At 23.1% G+C, this 20,172-nt stretch overlaps 4 protein-coding genes across 5 annotated transcripts; 3 read left to right on the top strand and 1 right to left on the bottom strand.

Moving 5' to 3' along the window:
* The first annotated feature begins 32 nt into the window (after positions 1 to 32).
* On the top strand, positions 33 to 11,768 carry LOC122855196. 2 transcript variants are annotated; one of them, XM_044156384.1, is made up of 13 exons: positions 33 to 730; positions 848 to 1,407; positions 1,487 to 1,597; positions 1,684 to 1,775; positions 1,861 to 1,953; positions 2,023 to 2,117; positions 7,565 to 7,629; positions 7,722 to 7,881; positions 7,939 to 8,223; positions 8,311 to 8,508; positions 8,711 to 8,992; positions 9,055 to 9,476; positions 9,536 to 11,768. In XM_044156384.1, exons 2-13 carry the CDS (start codon positions 851 to 853, stop codon positions 11,514 to 11,516), a joined length of 4,341 nt encoding a protein of 1,446 aa, XP_044012319.1. In that variant the 5' UTR covers positions 33 to 730; positions 848 to 850; the 3' UTR covers positions 11,517 to 11,768. The 2 variants fall into 2 exon arrangements, with proteins under 2 accessions (XP_044012319.1, XP_044012318.1); XM_044156383.1 differs by having other exon boundaries at positions 7,939 to 8,241.
* Positions 6,016 to 7,260, top strand: LOC122855198. Its single transcript, XM_044156387.1, has 2 exons — positions 6,016 to 6,556; positions 6,770 to 7,260. Exons 1-2 carry the CDS (start codon positions 6,462 to 6,464, stop codon positions 7,098 to 7,100), a joined length of 426 nt encoding a protein of 141 aa, XP_044012322.1. The 5' UTR covers positions 6,016 to 6,461; the 3' UTR covers positions 7,101 to 7,260.
* Positions 11,769 to 12,341: 573 nt separating the features above from the next.
* Positions 12,342 to 17,879, bottom strand: LOC122855195 (nuclear receptor-binding protein homolog). Its single transcript, XM_044156382.1, has 11 exons — positions 17,182 to 17,879; positions 16,265 to 16,357; positions 15,552 to 15,776; positions 15,340 to 15,470; positions 15,180 to 15,274; positions 14,887 to 14,970; positions 14,445 to 14,732; positions 14,211 to 14,370; positions 13,955 to 14,141; positions 13,777 to 13,896; positions 12,342 to 13,624 (listed from the first exon to the last, which is right to left on the bottom strand). The coding sequence occupies exons 1-11, from the start codon at positions 17,308 to 17,310 to the stop codon at positions 13,316 to 13,318; spliced, it is 1,821 nt and encodes a 606-aa protein (XP_044012317.1). The 5' UTR covers positions 17,311 to 17,879; the 3' UTR covers positions 12,342 to 13,315.
* Positions 17,880 to 18,510: 631 nt separating this feature from the next.
* Positions 18,511 to 20,122, top strand: LOC122855194 (ubiquitin-40S ribosomal protein S27a-like). Its single transcript, XM_044156381.1, has 3 exons — positions 18,511 to 18,594; positions 19,494 to 19,832; positions 19,919 to 20,122. The coding sequence occupies exons 2-3, from the start codon at positions 19,512 to 19,514 to the stop codon at positions 20,066 to 20,068; spliced, it is 471 nt and encodes a 156-aa protein (XP_044012316.1). The 5' UTR covers positions 18,511 to 18,594; positions 19,494 to 19,511; the 3' UTR covers positions 20,069 to 20,122.
* Positions 20,123 to 20,172: the final 50 nt, after the last annotated feature.

Raw genomic sequence — 20,172 nt, 5'->3', positions numbered from 1 at the left:
AAATTGCTATCATTTTTATTTATTAAAAATTCGAAATCACTTGGTAGTTACTATGAAGAAATGAAGAATCGAAAAATTATTTTTCGATAGAAAATATCATCATCTAGGCACACAATTTGGACCTGGGAAAAGCTGAGTGTATAAACTAGCATCCCCCTTGTTTCAATTGGAAACAATAAATTAATTATTAATAAGTTATAAATAATAATAAAAGTAGGGCTGGTGAGCAGCGCGAATGAGGGTGCGCAAAATATAATTGCAGCAAAAGCAAGCAGAAGAAGCTGACGCCCAGCCACATAAATATATTCTTTTTATTTCTCTGTTTATTCAAAGTTTGACCTCATCATTAACCAATTAAATCATAACATAAACAATAACATAATTATAACAACAAAAAAATAATTATTAAAAATATTGTGCCTTTTTTTTTTTATATTGAGTTTTATCAGTTGATAAAATACACACAACGTTGCTGGACCATAACGAACAATGAAAAAAAAAAAAACAAATAATTCAAGTCAATTAATTTTGAATATATAAATAATTAATAATAATATTATTGTTAAATTATAAATAAACAATAAATAAATAATCAACGAAACTGTTTTTTAAAAAATTCGTAATAATGGCAAAAATTAATTTAATAATTGGCAAAAAAATGAATTATAAATATTATTTAATTTTATAAAATTAATATTTAATTAATTGTTGATTAATCAAGAAAAATGACGTGAGTAAATAATTATATATAATTGTTATATTAACTGTAAATTTTGTGGATGAAAAAAATTACAAATTTATATTTAAAAAAAATTGTTTAATAAATGTTTTGTTGGTTGTTCAACAGATAATGGTTGCAGAAATAAAATTTGGATTTTCAATAATAATATTATTTGTTATTATAAAAGCAATAACAAATGTTGTTATTGCTGAAAATTGTGGTGGTCATTTAACATCACAAAAAGGAATAATAAATACACCAAATTTTCCAAATATATTTAATGTACCAATAAAATGTCATTGGATAATTGATGCATCAAATTTACCATTTGGTAATGGTTCAATAATTGTTTATTTAACACAATTATATGTTAATAAAGGTTTAAAATTTACTGAATATGCATATTATGAATCTGAAACGACAAATTTTGGTGAAACAGTTATCAAAGAAATAACAGAAAGTAATATATTTGAATATCGTTGGATAAAAACATACAGACCATTTCTTGTTATTGAATTTTTACTTGAACGTCTTGAGGGTAATCATGTGAGAATATTACATGATTTATTAGATGTTTATGGATTTAATATGACATATGAAGTTACTGAAAATGAAGCTAATGAAAATTCTTGTACAGTAAGAGATTGTTCTTTTACTGGTGATTGTATACTGGATGATGATTTTAGGTTGTTAATACTTGAATATAATTATAATTAATAATTTTATTAGGGCATTATTTAATATTAATTATTTGATTATTTTCAGTGAATTTAGTTGTCGGTGTTTTGATGATTTTAGAGGTGAAAAATGCTCAATTGGACCACTTTGTATGGGTGATAATAAAAATGATATTTGCCGAAATGGAGGAACTTGCAGGTAATTTATTTAATTATTTTGTTTATTTGTTGATTAATTTAATAAAATAAGTTTTAATTTTATTGGGTATATTTTATTTTATGTAGGCATATTGGAGCTGAAGCAGTGAGATGTCAATGTCCACCTGATTTTGCAGGTGATCACTGTGAAATTCCACTAATCAATGACAATAATTCAGGTAAATAAATTGATAATAAATACAAAAAAGACATCAAATACTTTAATTATAATTTTTTAAAAATATTTTAATACATTAATTTTAGATTGTGGAGGATCAAATTGTATTTTACAATGTTCGTTTGATGGAAAAGATCGTCGACCTTGCAACTGTAAAGATCCAATAAAAATTCACAACAGTGAGTATCAAAAATTTATAAACAAACAAACAAAACAATTGTATTTAATATTTTGTATATTTTTTTTAGATCGTTCGAGATATGAATTTAGAATAAAATTAACAAATTCAACAAATGGCTTAAAAAGTCAAGCTGGTTCTATGGAAAATCTTCTACGTAAACAGGTGAGTAAAAAAATTAAAATTCTATATATTTAAAAAAATATTTTGATCTATTTTTTTATGTGCATTATCAAGTCAACAAATTTCTAATACAAAAAATATTTTTAAAAAAATTTTAATCCTTTTAAAAACGAATATTTCTTGGAGACATTTTTTGTGGCTGTGTTTATTTTTTCTATCTATATACAGAAAAAGTTGATTGAAAAATATAAATATTAAAATTAATAATTATTAATTATTTATATTTATTAATTAATAATTATTGTAATTAAATTAAGCTACTTTTTTCGTTTAGAAATAACGATAGTTTGAGTATAGCCAATCGAAACGAGTCAGAATGAATGAATCATACTTCATAGTAATGAATTTTATAAATAAACTTGACCGTACATTGACATGTGCTTATGTAATAAATAATAATACATAATCAGTTAGATAGTGAATAGACGAGCAAGTGAATCAGCATCGTTGTCTGTATTATGACCTTGTAATACTACATTTATTCACACTCTTTTAATACTCAAATGACCAGACAAATACTCAGTGATATATTACGTTAATTTATTTCGATTTTTACATGTTATCTTCGTTATCAAAATTATCATGAAAATTTTATTCAAAAAAATTTATAATATATAAAATAATAATAATTATCATCTACAAAATTTTATATCAGCAAATAATAATTTATATTTTTTATATTTTTATAGAAAAATAAATCTTTTTATCGACTTGTTTTTAACATTTTTTAAACTCCAGTAAAAAAAAGCTTTGGATTAATATTACATTAATTAAAAAAAGTCTTAATCAATCTGTTGGAAATAGTTCTCCGTCATTTCGCTACTTTTTTTCGAAAATGACCCATGCTTGGAGAAATGGCGGAGAAATTTATGTATAACTCTGGTGAAAATATTTCTCCGCTATTACTCCAACCTTTTTCCACCTAAAGTTTATTTTCAATAATATCATCTGCTTTTTTTTTTTTTAATTTACAACACACGTACGCATTGTTACAGTGTACATAATATAGTTATTAAAATAATATGGAATATAATTTATTTTAGTTTTATTGTTTTAAATTATGTAACGAAATTTTTTTTTATTATACATATAGTAATACTCTGTGATTTTTTTCATGTTTTTTCTTAAAGATTGTTTTCAGAAAACAACTATATTTTTTTTGTTTTGGACATAATCAATAGCAGGTAAACGTAGCAAACAACGAGATTACTGCCACTTACCTTTATCCATTTTTATTTTCTTTTTTTTTTATTTCTTTTTTCAATTACAAATGTTTAACAGTTCAATTTAAATCTTTTATTAAGTTTGAAGTTTAAATCAATCAATGTTTATATTAAACTGCTAAACATTTTTAATTAAAAAAAAAAAACTAATGATTATTATTAATTAGTCAATACTTATTGATTAATTTAAACTTCAAATTAAATTGTTAACAATTTTTAGCATAATTTAATAACAAATGAAATATTGTTGCGAGAACCAATTAAATGAATCGAAACGAGACTTCATTTCTCGTTTTTATAATAGGAGAAACGTACGTGAACGTGATAAAAGTCACATAAAAATTTATAATTAATTATATAAATATTAAAAAAAAATACAGTCAAACATCTCTAAATATGCAAAATATTTTTTTTTCTTTTTAAATATTATTATTTTATATATTTTTAATTTTCATTTAAAACAATAGGATTATTTAATTTTTATTCTGCGCAAGAGCAAGTTTAAGTGTATTGATTCAATTCAGAGATGAGACTATAAAAAAAATTAATAAAACTAAAACTTATCGTTCAATAATAAGAAAGAGGATGTATCAATTTTTTTTTTTATTTTTTGGTAAAGATGGGAATGTAGGTCGAGTATATGTACGTAATAAAACATGCGTATATGTATAAATTCTTTGAAAACACACAAACTCCTTTCACTGACGCACAACTTTTTCATAATGATTATAATTTTTAACCATGCTGGGAATTCCAACGTTAATCTGACGACGAAATACAACCACATTGCGATTCCGGATCGACGTATTTTTTTTTATTTTTAAAAGATAAAATCAACTTGTTAAATAATATCGAAATGATAACATTAATTATAACTGATGCAAAGTAAATTATCAAGAACAATTATAATTATAGAAAAAATTATCTTATTTTTTTTATTTTTAAATTAAAACATCCAAGCAAAGTAGATTTTTCTAAACACTTTCATTTTCAAGTTATTTTTTTAATCGAAATTGAAAAATCTTCTCAATGAGACTGATAAAACTGCTAATATTAACAGCAATTTTCATGAAATTTCTATGTAAATTTAGACCTCGCCAATTAGGATAACAATTGTTAATTAATTTTTTAAATATCAATGAATTTTTTACAGTGTACAAAGAAAATAGTTTGGAGATTTTTTTCAAGATATGTTTTGTTAATCTCAACGAAACATGGTTTTTTTTTTCAACAATCTCAATTGGTTTTTCTTGGAATAAATTATTGATAAGATATCGACATTGTTCTATAATCATGTTTTTGAAATTTAAATTTTCCAATGAGCAAATAATCTCTCAGTATTTATCTTTGGAAATATATTTATGAATAGAAAAACATAAATAAATGACGAATTTTTTAAGTAAAAAAATTTAAAAAAAAACATTAAATAAATTTTTTTTTAAATATAAAAAAACAAATTATAGTTGTTTGTTTAAAAATAAAAGAATAATAGGTTGTTATTAATAAAAATATATTTTTTTTTAAATTACTAAACAAAATTTAAAATAAAAATTGTAGATTATCTTTTTTGGTATTTTATTTTGCCACTGGAAATAACACAAACCCACACAAACACTATCTATAATTGATAAAGTTATTTTCGTTTTTTTTAAAAAGATAACAGTGTTCATAAATAACTAATACTATTTTTTCCCAGTATTTTTTATTTTTTTTTTTTCATTAAAATTGAATTAAAACATCAACTGGGTTTTGCCAATGACGTTTCTAAAAATTTATAAATTATAAAATCAATTAATTAAACTATAAAAATACCTGCAATTATAACATTTCTTTTTCTTCAACATTTTTCAATAAAATCTATTGATATTAATTTTAACTTTCAAGATAAATATGTTTGCATAACATGAATATTATTATCAAGTACTTTGAACCAACAAACATGACTTGACAAAATATTTAACAAAATATTTTCATGCATTTTTCAATTAATGATTATTAATTAATAAAAATATTCATTGTGGCTGATGAAAGTTGGATGAAAGTTGCTAAAAGAATTGCCCAGGTATTCAATAACAAAGTTAAATAAAATATAAATTTAACTAACAAATAATGGAAATTTATTTTAAACAAAAGATGAATTATTTACATAATAATAACGCAAATATTAACTTAAAATACAATAAAATATGAAGCTGCAAATAATAAATGCCAAGTCATTCATAAATCTTAAAAACATACAATTTTTTTCTCATAATTTATTCGCCAGAAATAAAACAAAATAGACAGTATTTCGAATATAATTTAAACATTAATTTATCTATCAACAAATTATACATAAAAAATGAGAAAAGAAATTATTTTTAAACTAAAATTTGGTGTTGCACGAAATGGTGCAACTCATAGCCCACTTGATTATGATTGAAATAAAAATTAATTATCAAAATTTTAAACATTTTTATTGATAAAATACATTTTTAAATAAAAAAAAAAAATATTTTTTAATATTACTGTTGTTATTTTAATAATAAATGATTTTTTTTATTATAAAATAGAGTAAATTAATAAAATTTTAAAGATAAATATTTAACTCAATTTTAAAAATAGAAAAATACATTTTTTTTTGTAAAAATAATTAAGGTAAATTTAATAATTATTGTGGAATTAATTTAGGATTATAGGGTTTCAATATAAAATACCTTGTTGGCAGGGAAAAAACGTGTTCATTCTTGTCGGTTGTTATCTTGTATATATGTTGATTGAGACAGTGTGTGTGTTGTTGATTGTAGACCAGGTGAGTAAGAGGGTAATGAGGAGGTCGAAATATTAAAAAAGTGGGGACATAGTTGATAAAAAGGACTGGCTAAGACCGCTATGAATCATTGCCAAGAGACACTCTCTTCAAGTCCGAAAGCACTGCACAGCGATATACTCATATATGCTGTGCATGTCTTTAAATTTCGATTGTGTAAATTAATTGTTCAATAACCCAAGTGAAATAAAAATTACACGTGATTAAATAATTATTTATTTAAGTGAAATAATTTTATCCTTATTTTAAGTGAATTTCATTTGTGAAATTAATAATTTGAAAAAAAATATTACAATGACAGTTGATAGTAATAATATTTCGAATTCGAAAAAAGAAATTGTTCGTCCGAAATTAGAAATGATCAACTCTACAATGTTACACCAAAACAGGTAAGAAATAAAAAATTTTTTAAATTAATTTTTATGATTATTTAAATAGAGTTTTATTTTATTTTATTGGAAAAAATAAACTGATGACTAGCTCGTTATCAGTTGTCAGTTAAAAGTTATTCTAAAAAAACTATTAAGAAAAAAAAAAGAAAGTAAATTAATTGAGTTTAACATTAGTAAAAAAAAAAATTAATTTATATTTTTTTTTAACAGACAAACTAGATGGGATCATGGACTACGAATAAATCATCTAGATGATGTAACATGTGGTCTATTGCCAACACTTCAAGTTCTAGCATCACGTGGTTGTGAATGTCAAGGAAGTGTTTGTATTGTACCAATTGATTTATCAACAGATTCAGCAAGTCATTTACAAATAACACTACTTGAAGCATATTGTCGTGAAATACAAATTGAAGTTGTTAAAATATCACTTGATGATTTAAAATTTTCACTTGGTAATCATAATTATAATAAACGTGATCTTTCATGTGTTCTTGTTCCTCGTGATATGATTTACACAAATTTTTATCAAAATACTTGATAAAATTTATCAAAAAGAAATTGAAAAAGTCTTATCAAATGATAATTATGATGTTCAATGTTGAGTGGATTGTTATCAATAGAAAAATTTCATGAATTATTTATTTTTTTATTTTTTAAATAATTCAATTGTTCGAGATATAATTCTCAAAATAACTTGTAATAAAATCTGATCCAAACAGATCATGATTTATTAAAAAACAAAATAAAAAAAAAAAATCACAAAAACTGTTAAAATGATTTTTAAAAAATTATCAAAAACTGTTGAAATGATAAAAAAAAAATTATCAAATAATTGTACAAACTTTGTGTAAATACTTAATGATAATAAAACCATTATTTTTTTTTTTTTAAATAAAAAATTATTGTTCTTTTTTTAAATTTATTTATACCTTTAATCCTGTCTTATTTATTGATTTATTTTTCAATTATAAAATATTGATTATTGTTGTATAATTTTAACAGCTTGCAAAACATTTGAGGAACTCAAATATTGGCTCGATTGAAGATTTAAAAATTCTAAGTATAACGTAAGTTAGTAATAGAAAAAAAAAAACAATTTAAATTTGCTAAATAAATAATTTAAAAAAAATTATTGTTCATTTTTTTCTTGACAAAACAGACCAACTTCAGAGGTAACATTTAATTTTTTTGGAACATCAAATGATGGAGATAAAATTCGTGAGTCATTGAATCGTCTTGTTCAACGAAAACGTTTAAATGATTTTACTTTTGAGTCAACATATTTTACATTTCAAAAAAAGCCATCATTGCGACTTCAGGTATATTATTCAATAAGATTATCATGAATAATTATTTAATAATGAATTTTAAAACAGAGCCTAGATGTCGTTGGACGTGAAGTTCGTCTTGGAAATGAATTTGTCTTATCCTGCACTGCCCAGGGTAGTGATGGATTAAAATTCACCTGGTACAAGGACAATATGCTCATTAACATGAGTAAAACATATCGTGAAATATGGTATAAAAATATGCCAAATGATGGATCAGATATTTACTCATCAATTTTAACAATTGAAAAAGCAACATTATTAGATTCCGGTCAATACACTTGTCAGGCAATTGATTGGGGTTCTCAACAATGTAAAAGTATTTATATTGATGTACGAGATCAACCAGAGGTAACTGATAATACTATTTAATTATTTAAAATAATTTTAAATTATCATTATTATTTATATAATCAACAGGTTAAAGTTGTTCCTCGAACAGCAACAATCGAAAAAGGAAATGATTTACAATTATTATGTATAACTCCAAATATGAAAAGTCTAGGAATTGGTTTTGGCTGGACTAAAAATCGAGCACTAGTTAAACTTGAACCTGGTAGTCAAGTTTGGGAAGATCTTTATCCAGCTGGAAGTATTTTAAAAATAATAAATGCTCAAGTAAGTTTAAACTAATTAAACTAATATTTCTATCTTTTTTTTTTTCTCCAAAGTAAAATATATTTCAAAGAAATTTATAAATATAGACAAACATTTATCACAAATTGACATGTCTATTTTTAAATAAATAATACAATACATTGATTAATCATTTTAATTTATTATTTTATAGCTTTAAATTGTTTTTTTTTTGTTCATTTAGAAATCAGCAATTTATACATGCAATGTAGCTCATAAATCAATGTCCGTTCGTGTTGAAGTGGTAAATAAAACTATGATACCAATTTGTACAAATGAAATTAGCTGGGGTTTACGCTGGCCAGATACTGGACCAGGTACAGAAAGTTTATTAGATTGTCCTCAGCATTTTGTTGGTTCACATGTATCAAGACTTTGTTCAATGAAAGATGCAACTACATCTGTTTGGCAAATACCAGATTTTTCTGAATGTTTATATCAACAATTTATATCACCATACACAAATGTAAATATAACAAAAATAATTAACAATGATCTATGATTTATACTGCTTTTAATAAATTACAGTTTCAAAGTTTAACACTTGGTTATCAAAATACAACAGGATCAGAAACAATAATTGCATTTTGGGAAGTTTTAAGATCACGTAAACTATCACTTTATCCTGGTGAAGGTGATAGAATATTGAGTATACTTATTGAAATTGAAGAATATCAAAATTCAATTGGTGAATTGTATGATCTCTATGATTCAGCTGATTCAATGATAAAAATAATTAATAAAATTCTCAGTGATAGAAATTCAATATTCATAAATAACAAACAATCAATACTTCAACAATTAACACAAAGAAATTTAGAATATTTAGCTAAAAAATTACCAGATTCACATAAACATATTGCTTTGTCATCAACAGTTATTGACATACATTCATTTAATCAAACCAACAATGATGAGTTATTATATCAATTACCAGCAGATGCCTATATGTAAGTAAACAATTGATAAATATTTTTAAAATTCTATTTATAATTAATGATTGTTCAAGGTATCCACATTGGTACAATGACAAGATAACAATTCGTCAATTACAATCATCAATGAATAAAGATAAAACAATGAATCTTATGGTAATTGTTTATAAAAATATAACACAATTTATGCCAACGACTTTTGTTAAAGAACTTGAAGATGGTACTGATCTTGAGTATCATTTTAATTCACATGTTGTAACAATTATGATTGATAAAATAACAAAAAATAATATTCAAATTGAATTAATAATGAAAAATATAAATAACATAACATCATCATGGAATATATCATGTGGTATTGTGGATAATTATGGTATATGGAATTTAGATTATTGTAAAACAATTATAATACCAGAAGATGGTACAACAAAATGTATATGTCATAGTTATGGTACATTTGCTGTATTTTTAAAATCAAGAGCTGTACGTGTTATATTAGCTAAAATTGAAAAAACAACATTTTTAATATTACTTGGTTGTTTTTTATGTTTAATACAATGTACAATAACATTATTAATAATAATTGGATATATTATTAAATATCGTACATGGTTAAATTTTTTAAAATTACAATGTTCAGTAGCATTTATTGGTGCAATGATTTTATTTATATATTCAATATATTTTAAAATAACAGATAAACAACAATATTCAATAATTGCTGTTTTCTTAGAAACATTTCTATTAATTGGTATGTCATCACCAATATCACAAGCATTAATTATTTATGCTGATTTAACACAATTAAAACTAGGTAAAAATTTTCAACCAACTGTTATATCAGTTATAACTGGTTTACCAATAATTTGTATATTAATAACTGAATTATCACATAAATCAACTGGATGGACACATAATTCATGGTGGTTAATATTTGGTAGTGGTGTTTATAATATATTTATAAGTTGTGTATTAACAATGTTATCAATATTTATATTAATTTATACTGGTGGTTATGTTAAAGCACATTTATTAATAAAACAAAATATTATTAAAAAAGAAATTATTAAAAAAAAAATTAAAATACTTGATCAATCTGGTTTAATATTAACATGTTTAATTATTGTTATTGGATCATCAATATTTTATATTAATTCAGATAATATTATTTGGCATTATATATTTAGTACATTTACAATAATACTTGGTTTTATTAATTTAATTATATTCATTGGAAAAAATGAAATATTATTTATTGCACCAATATTACAAAGATTTACAAATAATAGTAATGGTGATGATGATAATAATGAAAATATTAAAACAGATACAAATAAAATATGCTCAAAAAAAGATATAGATAATGATTGTGGACAACAAGGAATATTATTAAATTTACCTGGTTATATGGAGACAAGAGGAATTGCAATTGGTGGTATTGATGTTAGAAATTGTGTTAATCAATTACCAGGTACATATGTTAATACATCATTAATACAACAACCACCTGCACCACTACCACCACCAACATCATCATCAACATCAACATTATCAAATAGATATTTAAAAGATAAAAATGATGATATTAATCTTGATAATTATAATAGTACAATTGATAGTGGTACTACACTTGCAAGACCATCAAATTGTGGTCAAGAATTTTATAATGTTACGTCAAGATCAAATAGTAATAATTGGGATCATACAGTATTTGTTGGATCAAGAGAAGTACAAACTTGTAATTCATCAATGTTACAAGCAGAATGTTCAGCAGTTGTACTTTGTAGTGTTGATGTTGAATCACGTATGGGAATAAATTCAATGCCTGATGTAACATTAGCAACAAAAAATGAAATTGAATTATTAAATAAAATTGAAGTTAAACGTGATCATGTTAATATTATACCTGATATTGCAACAACTGGTGAACGTAAACAGCCAGATGGTGAAGAAAAAAATCCAGAAATAACAATAACTGATTGTGAAACAACTGGAATGCTTGATGCTATTTCACATGATCTTGATTATTTATTAAATCGAACAGATGAAACATAAGTTGTATCAATTATTTTATTCATCTCTCATTTTTTAGTATCAAATTTTTGTGAGTGTGAGAATTTAGTAATGTTAATAATTTATTAAATACAAATGTATATTAATTTAAGATTAATTCTTTATAGTGCCAAAAAAATAATTGAATTTTGTTTTTATAAAAGAGACCAATGTATTAATTACTGTAGAAATTTCAAGTCGTATAGAAATTTAAATGCCAAATATATATGCTGAAGAAAAAAAAAAAAAAAAAAAGGATTTGTGGACAATCAAAAAATATTTACTTGAATGTTAACAAGTAAAAAAGTCAATCCAATCAAAAATAACTTTTTTTGTTTTAGTATTATTAAATTTTAATTGATTAATAAAAAAAAAAAGAAAAAAAAAAGAAAATCAGTTGACAAAAAATGCAATTATAATTAAAATAAAAAAATAATAATAATAATAATTTTAAATTTATTATTATAAAAATTAAATATTTGAGTTTAGGTCTTTTTTTTTTTTTTATATATAGTTATTCTTTGTAACTATCGCAAATTCAGTTGTAAATTTTTTAGTTAAATTTTTTTAAAAAATATTATATAAAGTTATACATTGTCATAATTTAATTACAATTTATTGTTGAAAATTTATTTTTTTAAATTAATCAATTGTTCAGTATTTTTATTTTTTTTACTTTTACATTTTTTTTTTATTTAAATTATTGAATTATTTATTATTCAATCGAGGTATTAAATTTAAACTCAGTTGTTTTTTTAAATAATTTTTTTTTGTTTTTAATTTACAATTAAATGCAAAAAAAAAAAAAATTTATGACAAGATGTTAGTTTTTCTCTGATTATAATTATTGTATTATTTATTTTTTTCTGATTTTCGTTAGTACTCGAATATACCTATATGACTAGTGTTTTCCTGTCTCAACAAGACTTTCTTAAAAATATAAATTATTTACAAAGATTTCAGCTAATTTCATTGAGATTTAAAAATCTTGATTTAATCACATCAATAATACCCAAGTACAGGGCCGTGGCTCACTTTGTTATTAATATTTTTTAGAATAATTATCAATTTTATTTTTATGTGCCACAAAATATATGACAGTGTATTCGGAAGAATTTTAATAATCGTTGCAAAATTCATTACAAACATTTAATGAACATACAAAAAAAAAAAAGCAGCTCTAAATTGATTTTGTTTTTGAAATGATAATAGTAACAATAAAATCATCATTTAAATTTAAGACTTTGAATTTAATCTGTGTTATTATAAAGTAATTTTATACAGAAAATAAGTGAACAATTTATCAATTTATATATGTGCCAAAAAATAAATGCAACCAGCAGCAGTCATGCAACAATATACAATGTTTTTTTTTTCTTTTTTTTGTTATTAAATGTTCCTATTTTAATTTTTTTTTCTGTTAAAAAAATATTAAACTATATATACCTCTGTTTATTATCAGAATAAATATTATTATTTAAAATTATTATTCAAATAAATATACCAGTACAAATTGATTTAATAATTTATATCAATATTAACAGTAAAAACAAAAATAACAATATTTAAAATAGCCAAATAATTTAAGATTAATTTGTCATTGACTTAGGCAAATAATCATAATTGTAAAAAAAAAATAAAATAAAATAAAAAAACAATATCATAAATTTATAATAGCCACGGCACTATTTTCATTATGTTATCTTGTTATTTAATTATTTGTTTTCATTTTTTAATTTAACTTAAATATAAAAATACATAGCCATCGAGGGTGCAATGTGGCACATGAATATCATGATTGGTTAACTACCACTTTCATTAATTTTTTGTGTATCATTGTCATTTAAATTTGTGCATAATTTATTAATTGATGAATTATTAAGACCAGTTATTTTTTGCATTTGATTAATATTAATAATATTATCATTATGCGTTGTATTTATAACAGATTTTCCAACATCTTCAATTGATGGAAATTCTGGTCCAGGTAATAATAAAGTTGTTTGACTTTGTAGATTATTTAATGATACCAAACCAGGTACCATCATTTGTTTATTGAAGCAACTTCTTAATGCTTCTTCAATTAAATTTCCTATTCTATCACGATCATCCTAAATAAATTAATCAAATTTCTAGACTATTGTTTTATGGTTTTGTTTTGTTTTTTTCTTTTGTTTATTCGTTGTATTGTTTCTTTTTTTTTTTTTTTTTTATCAACGAGAAAAAAGTAAAGAAATAGAATAATAAATCAATTAATTATTACCTCATTGATAAATCCAAAATGTACAAGTTCTTGTGCGAGAAGCATTGGCGAGTCTGTTCGACTTACTGGACATGTTAATTGTCTATTCATTTTATCGTCCATTCGTAATAATATTGTCATCTAAAAATATATAAATAATATTATATATTATAATTATATTTTAATATTATAAACTTACCAATAATTCACAACTTTCATCTCTAGGTTTAACATTACACATCATATTAACAACTCTACGTGATTCAACATCAACTGGTTCTGGTGTTACAGATTTAACTGATTCAGTAACTTCAGGTGATATTGCTCTTGGACGTACTGGTGGTGGTAGTTTAGCCATATACGCTGTCAATGGATGAATTCCATATCTAAAATAAATTATAATAATTAATACATCATAATTAAAAATTATATAAGACAATAATAAAAAAACCTACTTGACATCTTCAACAAATTTTTCCAATTTTTCCGTAACTGGAATATCACTTAGACGTATTTGATGTGATGGCTGACCTTGATACCTTATTTCAGCAACAATTGTATCTGGTTCGTATAACCTCTGTAGCACTTCATCCGTAATTGTTTCTGATATATTTGCTAAATAATTAAATTAATTTAACAATGATAATAGAAAAATGAAATTTTAACATTTAAATATTTTAAAAACTCACTGGCAGAATTAACTAGCGCATGTGCCGCAAGTAATTTAAGTGAATGAACCTCAAACAATACTGGATGAAATAATAATTCTCTTGCTGTTGGTCTACTTAATGGATCACTATCAAGACATTTTCTTATAAAATCTTTTTCTTGTATATCTTCTAATGATTCAATTGTTTTATTAATATTATCTTCAGTAACCATTGTACCACTATCACCATTTCCTTGTATTTCTAATGCAGCCATCTCGAGGGCACACATACCAAATGAATAAATATCAATTGCAGGTGTAAGAGAATCTAAAAAAAGATGATACTCTTTTATATATATATACAACACATACTTATATATAATTATAAATAAAAATACTTAAATTAGAACACAATTAAATTTTTAATTATTTAAATTTAAAATATATATTATACAATTAATTGCAATTATATTTTTACGTACTTCCACATTCAGGTGCAACAAAATGCATATTTTTAACATTTGTTCGAAAAGTTTTAACATGATGATGAATAGCATCGGGTGCAACTGTAAAATAAAAATAAAATTTAACTATTTATATAATTTATTTTTGAAATATGTAGGAGGACATTCACATTGATTTTTTAGTCTAATTTTTTAATGACTAATTGTACTTGTTGTTGGACTACGTTAATTATAAATAAAAGTTTTATATTTTTTATTAAAACAATTGATTATTTAATTATTTAATTATTTGTTTTTTTTTAATGACAAACCTGAGCCAATTTTAACAAGTCCATTGTGCTGAATGAATATCGTGTCACAGGTAAGATTACCATGAACAATTGGAGGTGAACAGGAATGCAAATAGCTAAAATAATAAATATAATTTATAAATTATAAATTAAATATATATTATTTAATTAATTGCTCTACCTTAATGCAGAAAGAATTTGTCTACACCATCTTTTCCATGCTTGTAATGGTAATTTTTTAACATTACGTTTTGTGCGTTTTAAAAATTGTTTTAATGATCCAGATGACATAAATTCTGTTATAAATATAACCTGTTAATTAAATAAAAATTAATTTTTATATTATAATTTATATTATTTGTATAAAGTGTATTTAAAATTAATAATTCTTACACGTGGTTTGTCATTATGAGTATCAGTCCAGTATCTATGAAATTTAACAATATTTGGATGATCAAGTTGAGTTAAATTTTCAAATACAAGTTGAATTTTTTCTTCTTGTGCTTTAAAATTTTTTCTCTCAGAAAATTGTACTTCATTCCATACAACTTCAACACCCTCTTCGGTATCCATTGCAAGATAAGCACAATCAATTCCAGGAACATCACGTTGTCCAATCTAAAAATTATCATAATTAATTTATAAAAAATATTTATCATTAAATCTTAATAAACATTCATTAATAAACATGTTGATATTTGTATTAAATAAAAACAAAATCAATCAAATTGTTTAGTCAGTTTGGAAATCGAAAAATAGTAAATTTTTAAAACGCAATTTCTACAATATTTTTATGTATGTTTGTCATTACATGGATGTGGCCTTGCCAAGAATTTAACAATAAAAAAAAATAAGAAGGGGAAAATAAAATTGAAAAAAATAGAATACAGGAAGATAGAGACATATCACGATGTCATTTAAATTATTACAAAAATTTATATTCATTAAAATAATGCATGTTTGAAAAAAAAAAATAAAATAAAATAATAATCAATAATTGTCAGGTCGTTTTATTCAAGTTCAAATAACATTAACTACGTATTAAAATTTATATTTTTTTAAACTAATAATTGTTTATTATTTGTTAATTATTATTGTTAATATACCTCCATTTCAGAGACCTCGTTCTCACTTCCTTTTCCACTTGCTCCGAAATTTGTACCATCAGCCATCTGAGTTGATTTAGAGCCTACATAAACCTAATGACAAAAAAAAAAATAATACATGTTAATTTGTAAATAGAAAATTTAAAATAATACATTTTAAAATAGTTAAATTTAAGAAAAATATTATTTTTAGTTTTTAAAAATATGTTAAACATTTAATCAACGTCAAAAATATTAAACATGCCAAAAAAAGAAATTTAAATTTTGTTCTTTTTTTTTTGGCAATTAATTGTAGCTTGTATATTTAAATATTTATATATATTTTTTAAATTATTGATTTTATCTAAAATAATAATTATATTGTTGATAAAAATATAACTCAACTGTTTTTTTTTTAAATTAAATTCCAAATGAAAAAAAAAAATCAAAATAAAACAAAACAAATTACTTCCTGGTTGTTGAATATATTTGTCAATAAAAATATAATAATAGTTATTAAAACTATCAAAAATAAAATGATGTAAATGATATTTTTGGAAATGCATATGTTAAATTTACGTCAGACAAAAATTCAACTGTAAACAATATTTATCTTTTGTCAACAAAATAAACAACAAACAAACGTCAAATGTCAATTAAAATTTCGATGTAACTTTTAAAAATAAAATAGTACAGTTAACAAATTAGCCATAAAATTAATGATAAAATAAAAAAAAAAAGAGAGAAAGAGACATACAGACAGATAAAGAGAGAAAATGAGTCAGAACAGAGAAGAAAGATAAATAGATAGAGAAACTAGTTGATATTGATCAAAAAAAAAAGATGAAATCATCGAAAAAATATAATAATAATAGATGAAATAAAAATGATAATCAATTGACAATAATTTGTAATTTTTTAAAACATAATTAAATTACTTCTTCACGTCTTTTTAGCCACCTCCCGCAGGGACTCTCCTCCAGGATCTCACTCTCATCTTCTGAGTCTTCACCACTTTCCCGCGGTGATTTATGTTCTGGGTCCGTACTAGATCGACTCCCAGGCATCACACACAGAAAATTTATTATAAAAATCACCACCAAAATTAAAAATTACTAATGTACATTTGTATATTATCTTTTTAACCAACTGACAATTACAATATTCACTTATTACGCACAAATACTTGATCACTTTAATGTATATATTTTTGTTTTTTAATAAATATTTGTTTATTTATTATATATATTATTATATAAAAAATATAATTGATAAATAAAATATATAACTTTATAAATAATTAAAAAAATATATGTTATTATTATTTATATTTATTTAACACTGTTAATATCCACAATGTGTTTTATACAGTTAAAAAAGTGACACATGCGAGGAACCTGTTTAACACCGCAAATATAAATTATTATTTTTTTTTATTGATGATTATTAAATATTAATAGTCAATTATTTATACATATTTAATTTGTTAATTTATTAATTATTAACATATTTAATTAAATATGTATAATTTACTGTCAAAATAAATATGAGTAGTAATGTAAATTATTTTATGTGACACACACTTGAGCGATCATTTTTTTAGCTGTCTTCGGTCACGTTTAGCCGAGTATGGCAATTGATGGCAATCGCCAACACCGCACCCTTTTCACTTTTTCACAGTGCTGCCGCCAATTTATCGTTTTTCAAAATACTTATTTGATATATTTAGTGGTAATCAGAGATGGGCATTTTGTAAATTACGTAAAAAAATTTGTAAATTACTGTGTTTTTTAACGTTTATTATAAAAAATAACTAGATTTTGTCCATAAGTTACTAGAAAATCTAGTTTTTTCTGGTGTTTAATACTCTTTTTGAGGTTTTTATTGGAAAATAGTTTGTAATTTTTATAGTTATACTTATTAGAGTTGTTTTTTTTTTTAATTCACGGTTATTGTTAATTAATAATTAAAAATTTTACATATAGTTAACAAATTGAAGATTATTTAACATTGTTTAACATTTACTTGAAAATTATTGAAACATTAGTCAACTGATGATCAATTTTTCAATTAAATTTATTAGTTAAATATAATTGTTGATGGAAAAACCGTCTATTATCCTCTAATTAATAAAAATATATTAATTAAATTGGAAAATTTCAAATTAAGTTTGAAATACTACTACGTAGATCAAGAAAAACAAATGGTGGATTTAACAGAATTCAAAAGTAATTCCCTCTCACGGCTGCTCCTTCTCCTCCCCCCCACCCATCGGCCGATTGCATGCGATTACAATCGAAGATTGTTTAATTTTTTTTTTTTTCTATAAAAATCATCCATTGGTATCACAGGTATGTATTTTATAAATAAAAATTATTTTTATTTATATTTATTAATATTTATATAATTTAGAAACAATAGAAAATTTTATTTTATTTATATTGATATGATTTGTTAATTATAATATTTATTATACGGTTTTTGATTAAAAAAACGTGGACGACACGTTGTTAAATTTTGAGGTTATTTTTCGGTATTTTGAGTATTAAACTTTTGTTTTAATAATTTTATAAAAACTGTGTGTGTTTTAAAATTAAATAATAAAGTTTCGAAGAATCGAGGAAGCAATTGTTAAACAAGGTAAGTGAAATAATTGTTGAGATTCTCTTGAAACTACAAAATGAATATAAAAAATTTGAGTACATAATTTTTATAATAATTATTTTATTTTATTTGCAGTTTATGGGGAAGAGAATAAAAAAATTAATTATACTTTTGTGAATTAGAAAATAATTAAAAATGTATACATTGAGAGACATAGAAAACTCTATGGATGTAGACCAGATTGTAGAGGAAGAAAATCTAAGCGAGAGGCTCGTGGAACACATGTCCGCATTAGAGCAGTTCTACCACGAAATGTATGTGTTGATAAAGCAACAATTAGAAAAAAGAAAATCATCTATAATACAGAAAAAGCATCAAAGGTTTAGAAAAACACCTGTTGCACATCCAGTACAACAACTGTTGTTCTTCTCTAGATTATAAACAATTATTAAATTATTAACAAATTAAAAAAAAAACAAATAAATAATTAGAAATACTGAAATGCATTTAATTAATATTAACGTTAATGTTAAATTAATACAATATTATTTATACAACTTTTAAATTGATCCTTGACAAACAAAAAAACATTGATTTATATTGTTGATGATGACATTTGTTAATTGATTGTTTTTATCTTTTTCAGGAATACCAATAATCCAGGATGCAGATCTTCGTGAAGACACTCACTGGCAAGACCATCACTCTTGAGGTTGAAGCTTCTGACTCAATTGAAAATGTCAAAGCCAAGATCCAAGATAAAGAGGGAATTCCACCAGATCAACAAAGATTGATATTTGCTGGTAAACAATTGGAAGATGGACGTACATTGTCTGATTATAATATCCAAAAAGAATCAACACTTCATTTGGTATTGAGACTTCGTGGTGGTGCCAAGAAACGTAAGAAGAAGAATTACTCAACACCAAAAAAAATCAAGCACAAGAAAAAGAAGGTCAAGCTTGCTGTTCTTAAATTCTACAAGGTATGTTTGTTTGTTTTTTATTTAATAATAATAAATTTATTATTTACTATTGATTTGTTAATTAAATATATTATTTATTTTTATAGGTTGATGAAAATGGAAAGATCCATCGTCTTCGTCGTGAATGCCCATCAGAACAATGTGGTGCCGGTGTCTTCATGGCTGCCATGGAAGATCGTCACTACTGTGGCAAATGTGGCTTCACACTTGTCTTCAACAAACCAGAAGAAGTTTAATCATGTTACATTAAATAAACAATAAAAAAAAACATTTTTTTATTTAAACATAAATAGCTAAATAACTACTTGATATTATTTATAAAACTCCTTTATTTTTTCTT

The sequence above is a fragment of the Aphidius gifuensis genome, linkage group LG4 (genome assembly GCF_014905175.1).
Source record: "Aphidius gifuensis isolate YNYX2018 linkage group LG4, ASM1490517v1, whole genome shotgun sequence".
Taxonomy (NCBI): Eukaryota; Metazoa; Arthropoda; class Insecta; order Hymenoptera; family Braconidae; genus Aphidius; species Aphidius gifuensis.
This window is presented reverse-complemented; position numbering and strand designations above follow the sequence as displayed.